General features: G+C 48.9%; 1 protein-coding gene across 3 annotated transcripts in view; it reads right to left on the bottom strand.

The window, feature by feature from the left end:
* The window catches only part of LOC140104302 (inter-alpha-trypsin inhibitor heavy chain H3-like), an 81,068-nt gene that overhangs the window by 31,892 nt on the left and 25,670 nt on the right, over window positions 1–23,506 (bottom strand). For all 3 annotated transcript variants that reach the window (XM_072127783.1, XM_072127782.1, XM_072127781.1), the window contains exon 16: window positions 22,114–22,158. In XM_072127783.1, coding sequence (XP_071983884.1) covers window positions 22,114–22,158 — 45 coding nt within the window. The remainder of the gene's footprint in view (window positions 1–22,113; window positions 22,159–23,506) is intronic.

Below are 23,506 nucleotides of genomic sequence, written 5' to 3' on the forward strand. Positions count from 1 at the left end.
CAGACACAGAATGATCCGAGCAGCGCGGGCAGCGGCTAGTCTATCCCAGGGTCACCTGATCTGGCCAGCCAACCACTGCTATCGACGTGTAAGGGTACCACGTCATGCTGGGTGGAGTGCAGAGTCTCCTGGCTTGTGATTGGCTCTGTTTCTGGCCGCCAAAAAGCAAAACGGCGGGAGCTGCCATTTTCTCGAGCGGGCGAAGTATTCGTCCGAGCAACGAGCAGTTTCGAGTACGCTAATGCTCGACCGAGCATCAAGCTCGGACGAGCATGTTCGCTCATCTCTAGATACAACGTAAAGTGTAAATTTTGTGTACCCTAAAAAGAACTGAAAAAACAGCCATTAATGTCTATACCGTTAGAAAAAAAAGTAATTATGCTTCAGAAAAGGGTCAAATTGTGCCCAAAGTGTCAATATTTTGGCCACCATTATTTTCCAGAAGTTTCTTCATCGTGGAGGTCATTAGAGTCATTGGAATCATCTTCCATTCATGGTGACATCAAATGGTTGGTGGATGCCCTACAGATGCGGAATAGGGTCTAGGTCTGGAGACAAGCTTAGCCAATCCGGCACCGTTACCTTCATTTTCTCTAGCATGTCGGATTGTTATCATGTTAGAATACTGCCCTGTGCTCCAGTTTCTAAAGGGAAGGGATTATGTTTAGAGATGAGCGAACACTAAAATGCTCGGGTACTCGTTATTCGAGACGAACTTTTCCCGATGCTCGAGTGCTCGTCTCGAATAACGAACCCCATTGAAGTCAATGGGAGACTCGAGCATTTTTCAAGGGGACCAAGGCTCTGCACAGGGAAGCTTGGCCAAACACCTGGGAACCTCAGAAAAGGATGGAAACACCACGGAAATGGACAGGAAACAGCAGGGGCAGCATGCATGGATGCCTCTGAGGCTGCCTAATCGCACCATTATGCCAAAATTATGGGCAACAGCATGGCCATGACAGAGTGACAGAATGAAGCTAGATAGCATCTAAAACATCCAATAATTGACCCTGACACTATAGGGGACGGCATGCAGAGGCAGCGGCAGCAGGCTAGAGAGTGGCATGGCGACATACCCTAATTGGACTCAGGCTTCAAACCAATGGGTGTCAGAGAGGAACCAAAGGAGGTGAGCAAGAAGCGCTCAAATAATATCGGTACATGATAAAAGTTTGCCAGTATATTTTGTGGATTACACAGCAGGGTGGCGACAAAGTTAACATGGAAGCCATGAAAACAACCCAAAATTCTGCCTGACACAGCTCGTTTGATAAGGGGACCATGTATGGAGGCAGTGAACTAGTAGTAGATTAAAGGTGCTGCAGTTAAAACTATGTTAGTTGGATCTTGGCATGGAGCTGGCGCTCTGCTGCCAGGCGAGCTTTCGCCAATCCAAGCCCCTGTCTATAGGCTACTCCCCAAACAGCACTTCTAAGAACCTTTTGTATAAGATCAAGTGTAGTAGCGTTCTTATAAGTTTAGGATATGGCGGGTGAGGGGAATGTAAACAGCTGCGCAAGAAGCGCTGAAATAATATCGGTAAATGATAAAAGTTTGCCAGTATTTTTTGTGGATTACACAGCAGGGTGGCGACAAAGTTAACAAGTTTGTTGTGGAAGCCATGAAAACAACCCAAAATTCTGCCTGACACAGCTCGTTTGATAAGGGGACCATGTATGCTTACAGTTCATGCCAGTCGCTGCACTGGCTGCCAGTCTCCTTTCGAATACAGTTTAAAATAATAATAACCCTCATCCATAAAGCTCTGTATAATGCTGCACCCCCCTACCTCTCCTCTCTTATCTCAGTCTATCGCCCAACCCGTGCTCTTAGATCCGCCAGTGATCTTAGATTAACCTCTACCCTAGTGCGGACCTCCCACTCGCGTCTCCAAGACTTCTCTAGAGCTGCACCAATTCTATGGAATGCTCTGCCCCGGACTATCAGACTAATACCTAACCTCCAAAGTTTCAAACGTGCTCTTAAAACCCATTTCTTTAGGCAAGCCTATAACACTCATTAACTGCATGAAGTTTTAACTCTTCTACTAACCCGTCCTGTGTCGTCCTCCCATCTGTTATCCAGCAACCAACAGGCACCAGACTTCTCTGCAGTCCCATTCACCCTGGACCTGGTATATAAGATGACGGCTGAGTGGTTCAAGCGACAGCAATTCCATTTATTATATTTTTTTCTATTCCCTAAGAAGAATGGCTTGACCATTAAATATTCTTTTACCTCGTGTTACCCCATCATCTTCATAAACCGTAAGCTCTGGCGAGCAGGGACCTCACTCCTGTTGTTCCATACAAATGTTGTGCTCTGTTACATTACATTTGTATTTGTTTCCTATGATTTGTAAAGCGCTACAGAATATGATGACGCTATATAAATAAAGATTATTATTATTATTATTATGGAGGCAGTGAACTAGTAGTAGATTAAAGGTGCTGCAACTATGTTAGTTGGATCTTGGGATGGAGCTGGCGCTCTGCAGCCAGGCGAGCTTTCGCCAATCCAAGCCCCTGTCTCTAGGCTACTCCCCAAACAGCACTTCTAAGAACCTTTTGTATAAGATCAAGTGTAGTAGCGTTCTTATAAGTTTAGGATATGGCGGGTGAGGGGAATGTAAACAGATGCGCAAGAAGCGCTGAAATAATATCCCTAAATGGTAAAAGTTTGCAAGTATATTTTGTGGATTACACAGCAGGGTGGCGACAAAGTTAACAACTTTGATGTGGAATGCCCTGTAATAGCTCTTGGGTGGTGTGCCTTTTATCGCCTAGGCTCAGCAGTTTCAGCACCGCCTGCTGTCGCTTAGCGACGGCACTGCTGCTGTGCCTAGAGCTACCGACTGATGGCGCCATGCCCACGGATGGTAATTCGGAGGAGGAGGAGGTGGAGGAGGGGTGGGAGGAGGTATAGTAGGCCTTTGAGACCTGGACCGAGGTAGGCCCCGCAATTCTCTGCGTCGGCAGTATATGACCAGCCCCAGGGTCAGACTCGGTCCCAGCCTGCACCAAGTTAAGTGTAGTAGCGTTCTTATAAGTTTGGGATATGGCGGGTGAGGGGAATGTAAACAGATGCGCAAGAAGCGCATGATGCGCATGGAGCTGGCGCTCCGCTGCCAGGCGAGCTTTCGCCAATCCAAGCCCCTGTCTCTAGGCTACTCCCCAAACAGCACTTCTAAGAACCTTTTGTATAAGATCAAGTGTAGTAGCGTTCTTATAAGTTTAGGATATGCCGGGTGAGGGGAATGTAAACAGATGCGCAAGAAGCGCTGAAATAATATCCCTAAATGGTAAAAGTTTGCCAGTATATTTTGTGGATAACACAGCAGGGTGGCGACAAAGTTAACAACTTTGATGTGGAATCCATGAAAACAACCCAAATTTCTGCCTGACACACCTCGTTTGATAAAGGGACGATGTATGGAGGCAGCTATATGGACGACTTTTGGAGGTAGCAATGGAGACAACGTGTGGAGGCTGCTATGGAGACAATTTAATTTGGATAGTGCCTGTATGTGGCAGTCCCAAACATTTTTCAAACCAGAGGAGCAGGTAGGTGGCCCTCCAGTAAAATGGAATAGATTGAGTGCCTGTATGTGGCAGTCCCAAAAATTTTTCAAACCAGAGGAGCAGGTAGGTGGCCCTCCAGTAAAATGGAATAGATTGAGTGCCTGTATGTGGCAGTCCCAAAAATTTTTTAAAACAGAGGACCGGGTAGGTGGCCCTCCAGAAAAATGGAATAGATTGAGTGCCTGTATGTGGCAGTCCCAAAAATTTTTCAAACCAGAGGAGCAGGTAGGTGGCCCTCCAGTAAAATGGAATAGATTGAGTGCCTGTATGTGGCAGTCCCAAAAATGTTTCAAACCAGAGGAGCAGGTAGGTGGCCCTGCAGTAAAATGGAATAGATTGAGTGCCTGTATGTGGCAGTCCCAAAAATTTTTCAAACCAGAGGAGCAGGTAGGTGGCCCTCCAGTAAAATGGAATAGATTGAGTGCCTGTATGTGGCAGTCCCAAAAATGTTTCAAACCAGAGGAGCAGGTAGGTGGCCCTGCAGTAAAATGGAATAGATTGAGTGCCTGTATGTGGCAGTCCCAAAAAATTTTCAAACCAGAGGAGCAGGTAGGTGGCCCTCCAGTAAAATGGAATAGATTGAGTGCCTGTATGTGGCACTCACAAAAATTGTTTCAAACAGAGGACCGGGTATGTGGCCCTCCAGAAAAATGGAATAGATTGAGTGCCTGTATGTGGCAGTCCCAAAAATTTTTCAAACCAGAGGAGCAGGTAGGTGGCCCTCCAGTAAAATGGAATAGATTGAGTGCCTGTATGTGGCAGTCCCAAAAATGTTTCAAACCAGAGGAGCAGGTAGGTGGCCCTGCAGTAAAATGGAATAGATTGAGTGCCTGTATGTGGCAGTCCCAAAAATTTTTCAAACCAGAGGAGCAGGTAGGTGGCCCTCCAGTAAAATGGAATAGATTGAGTGCCTGTATGTGGCAGTCCCAAAAATGTTTCAAACCAGAGGAGCAGGTAGGTGGCCCTGCAGTAAAATGGAATAGATTGAGTGCCTGTATGTGGCAGTCCCAAAAATTTTTCAAACCAGAGGAGCAGGTAGGTGGCCCTCCAGTAAAATGGAATAGATTGAGTGCCTGTATGTGGCACTCACAAAAATTGTTTCAAACAGAGGACCGGGTAGGTGGCCCTCCAGAAAAATTAAATGCATGAAGTACTATAGCAAGAGCCAGTGGGCCCTGTCAAAAAATAGCCATTTTCCTCTGCTTTACTGTACAAAGAGGAGGAGAAGGAGGAAAATGAGGAGGAGGAGGAGTGGATCAATTATTCAGGTTGAGCTTCCTTCACCTGGTGGAGATTGGAAATTCTGAGAAATCCAGCCTTTATTCATTTTAATAAGCGTCAGCCTGTCAGCGCTGTCAGTCGACAGGCGTGTACGCTTATCGGTGATGATGCCACCAGCTGCACTGAAAACCCGCTCGGACAAGACGCTAGCGGCAGGGCAGGCAAGAACCTCCAAGGCGTACAGCGCCAGTTCGTGCCACATGTCCAGCTTTGAAACCCAGTAGTTGTAGGGAGCTGTGTGATCATTTAGGACGATGGTATGGTCAGCTACGTACTCCCTCACCATCTTTCTGTAAAGATCAGCCCTACTCTCCCGAGACTGGGGACAGGTGACAGTGTCTTGCTGGGGTGACATAAAGCTGGCAAAAGCCTTGTAAAGCGTACCCTTGCCAGTGCTGGACAAGCTGCCTGCTCGCCTACTCTCCCTCGCTACTTGTCCCGCAGAACTACGCACTCTGCCGCTAGCGCTGTCAGAAGGGAAATACTGTTTCAGCTTGTGCACCAGGGCCTGCTGGTATTCATGCATTCTCACACTCCTTTCCTCTGCAGGGATGAGAGTGGGAAGATTTTGCTTGTACCGTGGGTCCAGGAGAGTGAACACCCAGTAATCGGTGCTGGAATAAATTCTTTGAACGCGAGGGTCACGGGATAGGCAGCCTAGCATGAAATCTGCCATATGCGCCAGAGTACCAACGCGTAAGAATTCACTCCCCTCACTGGCCTGACTGTCCATTTCCTCCTCCTCCAACTCCTCCAACTCCTCTTCTTCTGCCCATACACGCTGAACAGTGAAGGACTCAACAATGGTCCCCTCTTGTGTCTCGCCAACATTCTCCTCCTCTTCCTCCTCATCCTCCTCCACCTCCACCTCCTCCGATATGCGCTGAGAAACAGACCTGAGGGTGCTTTGGCTATCAACAAGGGAATATTCTTCCCCTGTCTCTTGTGACGAGCGCAAAGCTTCCGACTTCATGCTGACCAGAGAGTTTTTCAACAGGCCAAGCAGCGGGATGGTGAGGCTGATGATGGCGGCATCGCCACTGACCATCTGTGTTGACTCCTCAAAGTTACTCAGCACCTGACAGATATCAGACATCCACGTCCACTCCTCATTGTAGACTTGAGGAAGCTGACTGACCTGACTACCAGTTCTGGTGGAAGTTGACATCTGGCAGTCTACAATCGCTCTGCGCTGCTGGTAAACTCTGGATAACATGGTCAGTGTTGAATTCCACCTCGTGGGCACGTCGCACAACAGTCGGTGAGCGGGCAGTTGGAGCTGGCGCTGCGCTGCCCTGAGAGTGGCAGCATCTGGGCTGGACTTCCTGAAATGCGCACAGATGCGGCGCACCTTCGTGAGCAAATCAGACAGATTGGGGTATGTCTTGAGGAAACGCTGAACTATCAGATTTAACACATGGGCCAGGCATGGCACATGTGTCAGTCTGCCGAGTTGCAGAGCCGCCACCAGGTTACGGCCGTTGTCACACACAACCATTCCCGGCTTGAGGTTCAGCGGTGCCAGCCACAGATCAGTCTGCGCCGTGATGCCCTGTAATAGCTCTTGGGCGGTGTGCCTTTTGTCGCCTAGGCTCAGCAGTTTGAGCACCGCCTGCTGTCGCTTAGCGACGGCACTGCTGCTGTGCCTAGAGCTACCGACTGATGGCGCCGTGCCCACGGATGGTAGTTCGGAGGAGGAGGTGGAGGAGGGGTGGGAGGAGGAGGAGGCATAGTAGGCCTGAAACACCTGGACCGAGGTAGGCCCCGCAATCCTCGGCGTCGGCAGTATATGAGCAGCCCCAGGGTCAGACTCGGTCCCAGCCTCCACCAAGTTAACCCAATGTGCCGTCAGCGATATATAGTGGCCCTGCCCGGCAGCACTCGTCCACGTGTCCGTGGTCAGGTGGACCTTGTCAGAAACGGCGTTGGTCAGGGCACGGATGATGTTGTCTGACACGTGCTGGTGCAGGGCTGGGACGGCACATCGGGAAAAGTAGTGGCGGCTGGGGACCGAATACCGAGGGGCGGCCGCCGCCATCAGGTTGCGAAAGGCCTCGGTCTCTACTAGCCTATAGGGCAGCATCTCCAGGCTAAGCAATCTGGAGATGTGCACATTAAGGGCTTGGGCGTGCGGGTGGGTTGCACTATATTTGCGTTTCCGCTCCAGCGTCTGGGGTATGGAGAGCTGAACGCTGGTGGATGCTGTGGAGGATCGTGGAGGCGACGATGGGGTTTTTGTGCCAGGGTCCTGGGCAGGGGGCTGACTAGCAGCTGACACAGGGGAAGGAGCAGTGGTGTGCACGGCCGGAGGTGAACGGGCTTGTTGCCACTGAGTGGGGTGTTTAGCATTCATATGCCTGCGCATACTGGTGGTAGTTAAGCTAGTAGTGGTGGAACCCCTGCTGAGCCTGGTTTGGCAAATGTTGCACACCACAGTCCGTCGGTCATCCGGTGTTTCCTTAAAGAACCTCCAGACTTCTGAAGATCTAGCCCTCGCCGCAAGAGCCCTCGCCACGGGAGCTTCACTAGTTGACACATTTGGCGCTGATGCACCAGCTCTGGCCCTGCCTCTCCGTCTGGCCCCACCACTGCCTCTTCCAACCTGTTCTGGTCGAGGACTCTCCTCCGTCTCAGAAGCACTGTGTTCACCCGGCCTCTCAACCCAGCTTGGGTCTGTCACCTCATCATCCTCCGATCCCTCAGTCTGCTCCCCCCTCGGACTTCCTGCCCTGACAACAACTTCCCCACTGTCTGACAACCGTGTCTCCTCATCGTCGGACACCTCTTTACACACTTCCACTACGTCAAGAAGGTCATCATCACCCACAGACTGTGACTGGTGGAAAACCTGGGCATCGGAAAATTGCTCAGCAGCAACCGGACAAGTGGTTTGTGACTGTGGGAAGGGTCCAGAAAACAGTTCCTCAGAGTATGCCGGTTCAAATGCCAAATTTTCCTGGGAGGGGGCAGACTGGGGGGGAGGAGGCTGAGGTGCAGGAGCTGGAGGAGTGGCGATTTCGGTGACATGGGTGGACTGCGTGGAAGACTGACTGGTGGTGGACAAATAGCTCGAAGCATTGTCAGTAGAGATGAGCGAACATGCTCGTCCGAGCTTGATGCTCGGTCGAGCATTAGGGTACTCGAAACTGCTCGTTACTCGGACGAATACTTCGCCCGCTCGAGAAAATGGCAGCTCCCGCCGTTTTGCTTTTTGGCGGCCAGAAACAGAGCCAATCACAAGCCAGGAGACTCTGCACTCCACCCAGCATGACGTGGTACCCTTACACGTCGATAGCAGTGGTTGGCTGGCCAGATCAGGTGACCCTGGGATAGACTAGCCGCTGGCCGCGCTGCTCGGATCATTCTGTCTCTGGATGCCGCTAGGGAGAGAGCTGCTGCTGGTCAGGGAAAGCGTTAGGGTGTTCTATTAGCTTACTGTTAGGCAGGAGTGATTCTCAAAGAACCCAACAGCCCTTCTTAGGGCTACAATAACGTTCTACTTTTTTTATTTTAATTTGCATCTTTTACCATTTTGTGAGGAATTAGCAGGGGGACTTGCTACCATTGTGTTTAGCTCTTAGTGGCACACATATCCATAGCAAAGACCGAAGTGGGAAAATTCAGTAGGGGTTGGATTTCTATTAGGCAATAACTCAGTGTCATCTCATCTGGCATAGTAGTGTGCTTCCTTTGATACTTGGCTAGAAAATAGCCATAGGAGAATACAAACAGCTTCTTGAAGCCTACAGTAGCGTTCTATATATTTGATTTCTGGTTGATCTGCTGGTGGCTGTAGTTTCTGCAGTGCATGTACTTGCCAATTCTGAGCAATTTGTAGTGAGACTTGCGACCGCTGTGTTCTGCGCTTAGTGGCGCACATATCCATAGCAAAGGCCGAAGTGGCAAAATTCAGTAGGGGTTGGATTTCTATTAGGCAATAACTCAGTGTCATCTCATCTGGCATAGTAGTGTGCTTCCTTTGATACTTGGCTAGAAAATAGCCATAGGAGAATACAAACAGCTTCTTGAAGCCTACAGTAGCGTTCTATATATTTGATTTCTGGTTGATCTGCTGGTGGCTGTAGTTTCTGCAGTGCATGTACTTGCCAATTCTGAGCAATTTGTAGTGAGACTTGCGACCGCTGTGTTCTGCGCTTAGTGGCACACATATCCATAGCAAAGACCGAAGTGGGAAAATTCAGTAGGGGTTGGATTTCTATTAGGCAATAACTCAGTGTCATCTCATCTGGCATAGTAGTGTGCTTCCTTTGATACTTGGCTAGAAAATAGCCATAGGAGAATACAAACAGCTTCTTGAAGCCTACAGTAGCGTTCTATATATTTGATTTCTGGTTGATCTGCTGGTGGCTGTAGTTTCTGCAGTGCATGTACTTGCCAATTCTGAGCAATTTGTAGTGAGACTTGCGACCGCTGTGTTCTGCGCTTAGTGGCGCACATATCCATAGCAAAGGCCGAAGTGGCAAAATTCAGTAGGGGTTGGATTTCTATTAGGCAATAACTCAGTGTCATCTCATCTGGCATAGTAGTGTGCTTCCTTTGATACTTGGCTAGAAAATAGCCATAGGAGAATACAAACAGCTTCTTGAAGCCTACAGTAGCGTTCTATATATTTGATTTCTGGTTGATCTGCTGGTGGCTGTAGTTTCTGCAGTGCATGTACTTGCCAATTCTGAGCAATTTGTAGTGAGACTTGCGACCGCTGTGTTCTGCGCTTAGTGGCGCACATATCCATAGCAAAGGCCGAAGTGGCAAAATTCAGTAGGGGTTGGATTTCTATTAGGCAATAACTCAGTGTCATCTCATCTGGCATAGTAGTGTGCTTCCTTTGATACTTGGCTAGAAAATAGCCATAGGAGAATACAAACAGCTTCTTGAAGCCTACAGTAGCGTTCTATATATTTGATTTCTGGTTGATCTGCTGGTGGCTGTAGTTTCTGCAGTGCATGTACTTGCCAATTCTGAGCAATTTGTAGTGAGACTTGCGACCGCTGTGTTCTGCGCTTAGTGGCGCACATATCCATAGCAAAGGCCGAAGTGGCAAAATTCAGTAGGGGTTGGATTTCTATTAGGCACTAACTCAGTGTCATCTCATCTGGCATAGTAGTGTGCTTCCTTTGATACTTGGCTAGAAAATAGCCATAGCAATAGGATAGGATTGTTTGGTTTTAAAAACTCAAAAAAAAACAAAAAACACAAAAAAAAAAAAAAACACAAAAAAACACAAAAAAAAAAAAAAAGAAGTAAAAAAAAAAAAAAAGTTATAACTCTCATTTTAAAAATGTTTAACCCGAGGGCTAGGGGTAGAGGACGAGGGCGGGGACGTGGGCGTCCAACTACTGCAGGGGTCAGAGGCCGTGGTCCTGGGCGGGGTGAGACACCACCTGCTGATGAGGGAGCAGGGGAACGCCGCAGAGCTACACTCCCTAGGTTCATGTCTGAAGTTACTGGGACTCGTGGTAGAGCACTGTTGAGGCCAGAACAGTGCGAACAGGTGATGTCGTGGATTGCTGACAATGCTTCGAGCAATTTGTCCACCACCAGTCAGTCTTCCACGCAGTCCACCCATGTCACCGAAATCCCCACTCCTCCAGCTCCTGCACCTCAGCCTCCTCCCCCCCAGTCTGCCCCCTCCCAGGAAAATTTGGCATTTGAACCGGCATACTCTGAGGAACTGTTTTCTGGACCCTTCCCACAGTCACAAACCACTTGTCCGGTTGCTGCTGAGCAATTTTCCGATGCCCAGGTTTTCCACCAGTCACAGTCTGTGGGTGATGATGACCTTCTTGACGTAGTGGAAGTGTGTAAAGAGGTGTCCGACGATGAGGAGACACGGTTGTCAGACAGTGGGGAAGTTGTTGTCAGGGCAGGAAGTCCGAGGGGGGAGCAGACTGAGGGATCGGAGGATGATGAGGTGACAGACCCAAGCTGGGTTGAGAGGCCGGGTGAACACAGTGCTTCTGAGACGGAGGAGAGTCCTCGACCTGAACAGGTTGGAAGAGGCAGTGGTGGGGCCAGACGGAGAGGCAGGGCCAGAGCTGGTGCATCAGCGCCACTGTCAACTAGTGAAGCTCCCGTGGTGAGGGCTCTTGCGGCGAGGGCTAGATCTTCAGAAGTGTGGAGGTTCTTTAAGGAAACACCGGATGACCGACGGACTGTGGTGTGCAACATTTGCCAAACCAGGCTCAGCAGGGGTTCCACCACTACTAGCTTAACTACCACCAGTATGCGCAGGCATATGAATGCTAAGCACCCCACTCAGTGGCAACAAGCCCGTTCACCTCCGGCCGTGCACACCACTGTTCTTTCCCCTGTGTCAGCTGCTAGTCAGCCCCCTGCCCAGGACCCTGGCACAAAAACCCCATCGTCGCCTCCACGATCCTCCACAGCATCCACCAGCGTTCAGCTCTCCATACCCCAGACGCTGGAGCGGAAACGCAAATATAGTGCAACCCACCCGCACGCCCAAGCCCTTAATGTGCACATCTCCAGATTGCTTAGCCTGGAGATGCTGCCCTATAGGCTAGTAGAGACCGAGGCCTTTCGCAACCTCATGGCGGCGGCCGCCCCTCGGTATTCGGTCCCCAGCCGCCACTACTTTTCCCGATGTGCCGTCCCAGCCCTGCACCAGCACGTGTCAGACAACATCATCCGTGCCCTGACCAACGCCGTTTCTGACAAGGTCCACCTGACCACGGACACGTGGACGAGTGCTGCCGGGCAGGGCCACTATATATCGCTGACGGCACATTGGGTTAACTTGGTGGAGGCTGGGACCGAGTCTGACCCTGGGGCTGCTCATATACTGCCGACGCCGAGGATTGCGGGGCCTACCTCGGTCCAGGTGTTTCAGGCCTACTATGCCTCCTCCTCCTCCCACCCCTCCTCCACCTCCTCCTCCGAACTACCATCCGTGGGCACGGCGCCATCAGTCGGTAGCTCTAGGCACAGCAGCAGTGCCGTCGCTAAGCGACAGCAGGCGGTGCTCAAACTGCTGAGCCTAGGCGACAAAAGGCACACCGCCCAAGAGCTATTACAGGGCATCACGGCGCAGACTGATCTGTGGCTGGCACCGCTGAACCTCAAGCCGGGAATGGTTGTGTGTGACAACGGCCGTAACCTGGTGGCGGCTCTGCAACTCGGCAGACTGACACATGTGCCATGCCTGGCCCATGTGTTAAATCTGATAGTGCAGCGTTTCCTCAAGACATACCCCAATCTGTCTGATTTGCTCACGAAGGTGCGCCGCATCTGTGCGCATTTCAGGAAGTCCAGCCCAGATGCTGCCACTCTCAGGGCAGCGCAGCGCCGCCTCCAACTGCCCGCTCACCGACTGTTGTGCGACGTGCCCACGAGGTGGAATTCAACACTGACCATGTTATCCAGAGTTTACCAGCAGCGCAGAGCGATTGTAGACTGCCAGATGTCAACTTCCACCAGAACTGGTAGTCAGGTCAGTCAGCTTCCTCAAGTCTACAATGAGGAGTGGACGTGGATGTCTGATATCTGTCAGGTGCTGAGTAACTTTGAGGAGTCAACACAGATGGTCAGTGGCGATGCCGCCATCATCAGCCTCACCATCCCGCTGCTTGGCCTGTTGAAAAACTCTCTGGTCAGCATGAAGTCGGAAGCTTTGCGCTCGTCACAAGAGACGGGGGAAGAATATTCCCTTGTTGATAGCCAAAGCACCCTGAGGTCTGTTTCTCAGCGCATATCGGAGGAGGTGGAGGTGGAGGAGGATGAGGAGGAAGAGGAGGAGAATGTTGGCGAGACACAAGAGGGGACCATTGTTGAGTCCTTCACTGTTCAGCGTGTATGGGCAGAAGAAGAGGAGTTGGAGGAGTTGGAGGAGGAGGAAATGGACAGTCAGGCCAGTGAGGGGAGTGAATTCTTACGCGTTGGTACTCTGGCGCATATGGCAGATTTCATGCTAGGCTGCCTATCCCGTGACCCTCGCGTTCAAAGAATTTATTCCAGCACCGATTACTGGGTGTTCACTCTCCTGGACCCACGGTACAAGCAAAATCTTCCCACTCTCATCCCTGGAGAGGAAAGGAGTGTGAGAATGCATGAATACCAGCAGGCCCTGGTGCACAAGCTGAAACAGTATTTCCCTTCTGACAGCGCTAGCGGCAGAGTGCGTAGTTCTGCGGGACAAGTAGCGAGGGAGAGTAGGCGAGCAGGCAGCTTGTCCAGCACTGGCAAGGGTACGCTTTACAAGGCTTTTGCCAGCTTTATGTCACCCCAGCAAGACACTGTCACCTGTCCCCAGTCTCGGCAGAGTAGGGCTGATCTTTACAGAAAGATGGTGAGGGAGTACGTAGCTGACCATACCATCGTCCTAAATGATCACACAGCTCCCTACAACTACTGGGTTTCAAAGCTGGACATGTGGCACGAACTGGCGCTGTACGCCTTGGAGGTTCTTGCCTGCCCTGCCGCTAGCGTCTTGTCCGAGCGGGTTTTCAGTGCAGCTGGTGGCATCATCACCGATAAGCGTACACGCCTGTCGACTGACAGCGCTGACAGGCTGACGCTTATTAAAATGAATAAAGGCTGGATTTCTCAGAATTTCCAATCTCCACCAGGTGAAGGAAGCTCAACCTGAATAATTGATCCACTCCTCCTCCTCCTCCTCATTTTCCTCCTTCTCCTCCTCTTTGTACAGTAAAGCAGAGGAAAATGGCTATTTTTTGACAGGGCCCACTGGCTCTTGCTATAGTACTTCATGCATTTAATTTTTCTGGAGGGCCACCTACCCGGTCCTCTGTTTGAAACAATTTTTGTGAGTGCCACATACAGGCACTCAATCTATTCCATTTTTCTGGAGGGCCACCTACCCGGTCCTCTGTTTTAAAAAATTTTTGGGACTGCCACATACAGGCACTCAATCTATTCCATTTTACTGGAGGGCCACCTACCTGCTCCTCTGGTTTGAAACATTTTTGGGACTGCCACATACAGGCACTCAATCTATTCCATTTTACTGCAGGGCCACCTACCTGCTCCTCTGGTTTGAACAATTTTTGGGACTGCCACATACAGGCACTCAATCTATTCCATTTTACTGGAGGGCCACCTACCTGCTCCTCTGGTTTGAAACATTTTTGGGACTGCCACATACAGGCACTCAATCTATTCCATTTTACTGCAGGGCCACCTACCTGCTCCTCTGGTTTGAACAATTTTTGGGACTGCCACATACAGGCACTCAATCTATTCCATTTTACTGCAGGGCCACCTACCTGCTCCTCTGGTTTGAACAATTTTTGGGACTGCCACATACAGGCACTCAATCTATTCCATTTTACTGGAGGGCCACCTACCTGCTCCTCTGGTTTGAAGAATTTTTGGGACTGCCACATACAGGCACTCAATCTATTCCATTTTACTGGAGGGCCACCTACCTGCTCCTCTGGTTTGAAACATTTTTGGGACTGCCACATACAGGCACTCAATCTATCCCATTTTACTGGAGGGCCACCTACCTGCTCCTCTGGTTTGAAACATTTTTGGGACTGCCACATACAGGCACTCAATCTATTCCATTTTACTGCAGGGCCACCTACCTGCTCCTCTGGTTTGAACAATTTTTGGGACTGCCACATACAGGCACTCAATCTATTCCATTTTACTGGAGGGCCACCTACCTGCTCCTCTGGTTTGAAACATTTTTGGGACTGCCACATACAGGCACTCAATCTATTCCATTTTACTGCAGGGCCACCTACCTGCTCCTCTGGTTTGAACAATTTTTGGGACTGCCACATACAGGCACTCAATCTATTCCATTTTACTGGAGGGCCACCTACCTGCTCCTCTGGTTTGAAACATTTTTGGGACTGCCACATACAGGCACTCAATCTATTCCATTTTACTGCAGGGCCACCTACCTGCTCCTCTGGTTTGAACAATTTTTGGCACTGCCACATACAGGCACTCAATCTATTCCATTTTACTGGAGGGCCACCTACCTGCTCCTCTGGTTTGAAACATTTTTGGGACTGCCACATACAGGCACTCAATCTATTCCATTTTACTGCAGGGCCACCTACCTGCTCCTCTGGTTTGAACAATTTTTGGGACTGCCACATACAGGCACTCAATCTATTCCATTTTACTGCAGGGCCACCTACCTGCTCCTCTGGTTTGAAGAATTTTTGGGACTGCCACATACAGGCACTCAATCTATTCCATTTTACTGGAGGGCCACCTACCTGCTCCTCTGGTTTGAAACATTTTTGGGACTGCCACATACAGGCACTCAATCTATCCCATTTTACTGGAGGGCCACCTACCTGCTCCTCTGGTTTGAAAAATGTTTGGGACTGCCACATACAGGCACTATCCAAATTAAATTGTCTCCATAGCAGCCTCCACACGTTGTCTCCATTGCTACCTCCAAAAGTCGTCCATATAGCTGCCTCCATACATCGTCCCTTTATCAAACGAGGTGTGTCAGGCAGAAATTTGGGTTGTTTTCATGGATTCCACATCAAAGTTGTTAACTTTGTCGCCACCCTGCTGTGTTATCCACAAAATATACTGGCAAACTTTTACCATTTAGGGATATTATTTCAGCGCTTCTTGCGCATCTGTTTACATTCCCCTCACCCGGCATATCCTAAACTTATAAGAACGCTACTACACTTGATCTTATACAAAAGGTTCTTAGAAGTGCTGTTTGGGGAGTAGCCTAGAGACAGGGGCTTGGATTGGCGAAAGCTCGCCTGGCAGCGGAACGCCAGCTCCATGCGCATCATGCGCTTCTTGCGCATCTGTTTACATTCCTCTCACCCGCCATATCCCAAACTTATAAGAACGCTACTACACTTAACTTGGTGCAGGCTGGGACCGAGTCTGACCCTGGGGCTGGTCATATACTGCCGACGCAGAGAATTGCGGGGCCTACCTCGGTCCAGGTCTCAAAGGCCTACTATACCTCCTCCCACCCCTCCTCCACCTCCTCCTCCTCCGAATTACCATCCGTGGGCATGGCGCCATCAGTCGGTAGCTCTAGGCACAGCAGCAGTGCCGTCGCTAAGCGACAGCAGGCGGTGCTGAAACTGCTGAGCCTAGGCGATAAAAGGCACACCGCCCAAGAGCTATTACAGGGCATTCCACATCAAAGTTGTTAACTTTGTCGCCACCCTGCTGTGTAATCCACAAAATATACTTGCAAACTTTTACCATTTAGGGATATTATTTCAGCGCTTCTTGCGCATCTGTTTACATTCCCCTCACCCGCCATATCCTAAACTTATAAGAACGCTACTACACTTGATCTTATACAAAAGGTTCTTAGAAGTGCTGTTTGGGGAGTAGCCTATAGACAGGGGCTTGGATTGGCGAAAGCTCGCCTGGCAGCGGAGCGCCAGCTCCATGCCAAGATCCAACTAACATAGTTTTAACTGCAGCACCTTTAATCTACTACTAGTTCACTGCCTCCATACATGGTCCCCTTATCAAACGAGCTGTGTCAGGCAGAATTTTGGGTTGTTTTCATGGCTTCCATGTTAACTTTGTCGCCACCCTGCTGTGTAATCCACAAAATATACTGGCAAACTTTTATCATGTACCGATATTATTTGAGCGCTTCTTGCTCACCTCCTTTGGTTCCTCTCTGCCACCCATTGGTTTGAAGCCTGAGTCCATTTAGGGTATGTCGCCATGACACTCTCTAGCCTGCTGCCGCTGCCTCTGCATGCCGTCCCCTATAGTGTCAGGGTCAATTATTGGATGTTTTAGATGCTATCTAGCTTCATTCTGTCACTCTGTCATGGCCATGCTGTTGCCCATAATTTTGGCATAATGGTGCGATTAGGCAGCCTCAGAGGCATCCATGCATGCTGCCCCTGCTGTTTCCTGTCCATTTCCGTGGTGTTTCCATCCTTTTCTGAGGTTCCCAGGTGTTTGGCCAAGCTTCCCTGTGCAGAGCCTTGGTCCCCTTGAAAAATGCTCGAGTCTCCCATTGACTTCAATGGGGTTCGTTATTCGAGACGAGCACTCGAGCATCGGGAAAAGTTCGTCTCGAATAACGAGTACCCGAGCATTTTAGTGTTCGCTCATCTCTAATTGTCAGCAATCCACGACATCACCTGTTCGCACTGTTCTGGCCTCAACAGTGCTCTACCACGAGTCCCAGTAACTTCAGACATGAACCTAGGGAGTGTAGCTCTGCGGCGTTCCCCTGCTCCCTCATCAGCAGGTGGTGTCTCACCCCACCCAGGACCACGGCCTCTGACCCCTGCAGTAGTTGGACGCCCACGTCCCCGCCCTCGTCCTCTACCCCTAGCCCTCGGGTTAAACATTTTTAAAATGAGAGTTATAACTTTATTTTTTTTTTAACTTTTTTTTGTTTTTTTTTGTGTTTTTTGTTTTTTTTTGTGTTTTTTGTTTTTTTTTGAGTTTTTAAAACCAAACAATGCTATCCTATTGCTATGGCTATTTTCTAGCCAAGTATCAAAGCACACTACTATGCCAGATGAGATGACACTGAGTTAGTGCCTAATTGAAATCCAACCCCTACTAAATTTTCCCACTTCGGTCTTTGCTATGGATATGTGCGTCACTAAGCGCAGAACACAGCGGTCGCAAGTCTCACTACAAATTGCTCAGAATTGGCTAGTACATGCACTGCAGAAAGTACAGCCACCAGCAGATCAACCAGAAATCAAATATATAGAACGCTACTGTAGGCGTAAGTAAGCTCTTTGTATTCTCCTATGGCTATTTTCTAGCCAAGTATCAAAGCACACTACTATGCCAGATGAGATGACACTGAGTTAGTGCCTAATTGAAATCCAACCCCTACTAAATTTTCCCACTTCGGTCTTTGCTATGGATATGTGCGTCACTAAGCGCAGAACACAGCGGTCGCAAGTCTCACTACAAATTGCTCAGAATTGGCTAGTACATGCACTGCAGAAAGTACAGCCACCAGCAGATCAACCAGAAATCAAATATATAGAACGCTACTGTAGGTGTAAGTAAGCTCTTTGTATTCTCCTATGGCTATTTTCTAGCCAAGTATCAAAGCACACTACTATGCCAGATGAGATGACACTGAGTTAGTGCCTAATTGAAATCCAACCCCTACTAAATTTTCCCACTTCGGTCTTTGCTATGGATATGTGCGTCACTAAGCGCAGAACACAGCGGTCGCAAGTCTCACTACAAATTGCTCAGAATTGGCTAGTACATGCACTGCAGAAAGTACAGCCACCAGCAGATCAACCAGAAATCAAATATATAGAACGCTACTGTAGGCGTAAGTAAGCTCTTTGTATTCTCCTATGGCTATTTTCTAGCCAAGTATCAAAGCACACTACTATGCCAGATGAGATGACACTGAGTTAGTGCCTAATTGAAATCCAACCCCTACTAAATTTTCCCACTTCGGTCTTTGCTATGGATATGTGCGTCACTAAGCGCAGAACACAGCGGTCGCAAGTCTCACTACAAATTGCTCAGAATTGGCTAGTACATGCACTGCAGAAAGTACAGCCACCAGCAGATCAACCAGAAATCAAATATATAGAACGCTACTGTAGGCGTAAGTAAGCTCTTTGTATTCTCCTATGGCTATTTTCTAGCCAAGTATCAAAGCACACTACTATGCCAGATGAGATGACACTGAGTTAGTGCCTAATTGAAATCCAACCCCTACTAAATTTTCCCACTTCGGTCTTTGCTATGGATATGTGTGGCACTAAGAGCTAAACACAACGGTAGCAAGTCCCCCTGCTAATTCCTCACAAAATGGTACTAGATGCAAATTAAAATAAAAAAAGTAGAACGTTATTGTAGCCCTAAGAAGGGCTGTTGGGTTCTTTGAGAATCACTCCTGCCTAACAGTAAGCTAATAGAACACCCTAACGCTTTCCCTGACCAGCAGCAGCTCTCTCCCTAGCGGCATCCAGACACAGAATGATCCGAGCAGCGCGGGCAGCGGCTAGTCTATCCCAGGGTCACCTGATCTGGCCAGCCAACCACTGCTATCGACGTGTAAGGGTACCACGTCATGCTGGGTGGAGTGCAGAGTCTCCTGGCTTGTGATTGGCTCTGTTTCTGGCCGCCAAAAAGCAAAACGGCGGGAGCTGCCATTTTCTCGAGCGGGCGAAGTATTCGTCCGAGCAACGAGCAGTTTCGAGTACCCTAATGCTCGACCGAGCATCAAGCTCGGACGAGCATGTTCGCTCATCTCTAATTATGTTCTGTTTTAATGTTATAATGAAGTAAGAATTGCTATGTAGCCATTGACGCTTCACTAGGGAATTCTGGGAAAATATACAAATAAGTTTTCCAGGATGGGACAAGGAAAACCATGCGTCTTTTAGTTACCTTGTACACAGCTGCCTTTATGTGCGACTGTCTTAAAGAGGAGAACTCTTATTTCCCGACCCTAGTCATAAGCATCTCACTCAGCCAAACCAGTTTCCTACATTGTATTAAAGAGACCCAACCAGGTGGAGGCTGTGTACAGTACGGAATCTGTTTCTTCTGGAATAGATTTATTGGTTAGGTTTAATCCCACATGATGTCATAAGGCTTCTTTAAAGGAAACCTACCACTTCGGATAGGGCTTCTAAGCAGCAAATACCGTGCACCAGCTCAGGGTGAGCTGGTGCTGGCGCTTATCTTCGTTATGTTTATAAACAGTTGTAAAGCGTTTAAACGCTTTAGTAATCTTTATATACAAAGTAGCTCGGCGCACCATGCGCACAACCTCTTCCTATTCAGGCGCATGCACGGTCACGTGCACCACTGTGCGGTGAAGCTACTTCGTATATAAAGATTAGTGAAGCTACTTCGTATATAAAGATTACTAAAGCGTTTAAACGCTTTACAACTGTTTATAAACATAACAAAGATAAGCGCCGGCACCAGCTCACCCTGAGCTGGTGCACGGTATTTGCTGCTTAGAAGCCCTGTCCGAAGTGGTAGGTTTCCTTTAAGGTCATGCTTGATGTCAAGGGAGGTGCCTTACAAGGTAGCTAAAAGAGGCGTGGATTTCCTTATCCCATACTGGGAAACTTATTTGCATATTTTCCCTGTTTTTGAGTGTCACAGTGCATGATGGCATTTATGGTTCCCTCAATAAACTTTCGCTCCCCAAAGACGGCAGCTCTTAAGCAGCCCATAACACTCCCACAACCATGTTTGACTGTAGGTAAGAAACGCTTGTCTTTGTACTCCTCACCTGGTTGTCACAGCAACAGATGCCTGACACCATCTGAATCAAATACATGTATCTTGGTCTAATCAGAGCACAGGACATGGCTCTGGTATCCCATGTCCTTGGTCTGCTTGTTTTCAGCAAACGGTTTGATGGCTTTCTTGAGCTTCATCTTTAGAAGAAGCTTTCTTCTGGGATGACGGCCATGCAGACCAATTTGATGCAGTGTGTGATATATGGCCTAAGCACTGAAAGGCTGATCTCTCACCCCTTTAAGCTCTGCAGCAATTCTGAGAGCACTCAAGTTATACAAATTTCTGTATGTTGTGAGACACTGAAGGGGTTAACTGTGGATGGGCGGTATGTTCCCCCTAGGTTTTGCTATTATGCAAGGCCTTAGTGCTGAGGTTGTGTTGTCCAGCACCTTGGACACAGGTGGTGGGAACAGCCCAATCAGACTGCATAAAGCCCCTGAGCAGAGCTGAGAGTGTTGTCTCTCTGAGTGGAGGCTGGAGAGCACGCAGCCTTGACCTCTGTGCCTGGAGCAGCAAAGTATTTTTGTTAGTGGTGAGTCAGAGAACCATTGTTTAGTTAGCACCCTGACGGGTAGGATATTATTTTGTTTTTGATGCCTGAATGTGAAGGCTGTTTTATTTTGTTCCTGCTGAAATAAACACAGGCTAGACCTGTTTTGGACTGTACTTTGGTGCCACTGTCGTGAACTGCATCACAGCACCCCGCTACCACGGTCTCTACTGGGCCAAATCTCCCACAATGTATTATTCATAGTTTTCTAGATTTCTGCTGATAGAAATCTGACCATGGTCACACAGGTGCACAGCTCGTTATATCACATAGCTCTGATTACTCTCTATGATATAATGAGCCGTGCTCCTGTGTCACACCTTGGGGGTCATTTACTAAGGGCCCGATTCGCGTTTTCGAACGCGGAATATTTCCGATTTGCGCCGATTTCCCCTGAATTGCCCCGGGATTTTGGCGCACGCGATCGGATTGTGGCGCATAGGCACCAGCATGCACGCAACGGAAATCGTGGGCGTGGCTGAATGGAAACCCGACGGATTCGGAAAAACCGCCGCATTTTAAAAAAAAAATCTGTTGCGGAGCTTGCACTTACCTTCACTCAGCCCGGCTCGGTGTATACCAGTGCGTTCCAGGGAACTTCAGCGCAGCAGCGCCACCTGGTGGACGTCGGAGGAACTGCCTTTATATAATCCCGGCCGGACCCGAATCCAACGCAGAGAACGCGCCGCTGGATCGCGAATGGACTGGGTAAGTAAATCTGCTCCCATGTGTCCAGGAATATAATGACCAGGGACAAATTTCTATCCACTGGAAGTAAACGAAGAAGCTCCCTATACAACAGGGGTGTTCAATCAGGTACCACTTAGACTCCGCTCCCAGGTGTCGGTCTACGTCATCGTCGTAGGGCTGGACTATAAAAAAAAATGATGACCAAATCCCTATGCACACTGCACATATCTTATTTATACTGTATTTAAAATGAAGAAGTAAATTAAAATCAACAAACTTACCAGTATTTCAATGAGAACAATGGGCGATGGCTTCCTCTCACGTGGCTTCCAGATGGCTCGCAGAAGCGTGGTAAATTTGCAGTGATGTCACCGTGCTGCTGAGGCCACGCAGCAGAGGTATGTATTATACAGTACATCAGTGGCGGCGCCGGCCTTAAAATCTCTTTGTCTGTGCATCGTATAGACACAGGTGTGGCCTAGGTGCTGCAGCAGCACTATTGATAATTTGGCTCTACCAGGAGCACAGGATGCTGATGCATGCTGTGCTCCTCTCACTCACCACTGGGGGACCCGGGGGCCGGATAAATGGCCCATTTGCCATACCTTGTAAAAAAGTTTATTGTAGAAGTAAAAAACTTTTCATTATACACCCCCTGTAAGTGTGTCCCTTGAAGGGGTAATTATACATCAGACCAGTGGAAACCCACCAATCTAGAATGGGGATCCTAATATTAGACAATAAATTTATAGTAAAATAAATTAATTTAACACTTACATTGTAAACCTGGAGCAGGTGGATAATTAGAGAGTCGGTCTTGTCCTATAAATAGCAAAATCAAGGGAAACTGTCACCATTTTTAGCACTCCCCCAGTACATACACTGTCAAAGTGTTTTTGTATAAAAAATTGGTTTTACAGAAAAAAAGATATGTTATATTGTACCTTGCTGTGTGACTAGGCACTTGTCCCCTGGGAGTGGCTGGAAAGGAGCAGTCCCCCCCCCCTTGGGAAACCACTCCTCCATGTGTCCTTTTCAAATAAATGAAAACACCAATCACTTTCTTAGCAACGCCCTCTGCTCCTGTACAGCCAATCCCGAGTGAGGGGAGTTATTCATTTATTTGAAAAGGTCACATGGAGGAGCAGTTTCCCAAGGGTGGGGGGAGAGGGGGAACTGCTCCTTTCCAGCCACTCCCAGTTGCCTAGTGTCTAGTCACACAGTGAGGTACAATATAACCAGGGGCGCACCTACCATGAAGCAAGTTGAGAAACTCGTCTCAGGCGGCGCCTCCTGGTGGGCAAGGGGGCGGCATCATACAGGTTACTCACTGACTCGCTCGGCGAGTCATTTGTGAGTGCCCCGGATGACTCCGTTCCCGGCCGCCCAACCCGCCTCTCAGTCCTGCCTTCCGCGGACACCCAGCCCACCCCTCCTGTCCGTGGCCGCCTCCCGTCCCCTTTTCACAGACCCACAGCCCGCCTCTCCCGGCCGTCCTCTCTGCTTGCCTCTCCCGTCCACGGCCCGGCCCACCTCTCCCGTTCGCAGCCCGCCTCACCCGTCCGCGGCCTGCCTCTCCTTGGATGTCTCACCCATCCGTGGCCCACTTCTCTCGTCTGCAGATGGTTCCATCCATGTAAGTATATACCTATACTGTATGTATGTATGTATGTATGTGTATATATGTATGTTTATTTGCATGTCTGTATGAATGTATATGCTGTATGATGTGTGTGTGTATGTATATGCATACTGTATGAGTGTATATAAGTGTGTATATACTATATAACCTGTATGTGTGTATCTAGATATAATATATGGTGTGTGTATATAGTTTATGTACTGTATGTGTGCATGATGTCTATATGCTATATGTATGTACACAGTATGGGGCACATTTTATCATTATTATATGTGAAAAGTCGAAGTCTGCGTTTATTTCTATGCCAGGCAAGGCCTGGCGTAGAATAAACGCTGCGCAACACCCTGCCTGATGCATCAAGAGGCCGGAGCCACTTGATTTAGCGCGCTGCGAAAATGCAGCGGCAGGGTTAGGAGCAAGAGTGCCGACGTATGATAAATATCCCCCATAGTGGCACATTTATCATATTCTGGCGTATAAATCACAGCTTGTACGGGTCAATGATAAATGTGCCCCATACTGCGTATA

The sequence above is a fragment of the Engystomops pustulosus genome, chromosome 10 (assembly GCF_040894005.1).
Source record: "Engystomops pustulosus chromosome 10, aEngPut4.maternal, whole genome shotgun sequence".
In the NCBI taxonomy this organism is placed as follows: domain Eukaryota; kingdom Metazoa; phylum Chordata; class Amphibia; order Anura; family Leptodactylidae; genus Engystomops; species Engystomops pustulosus.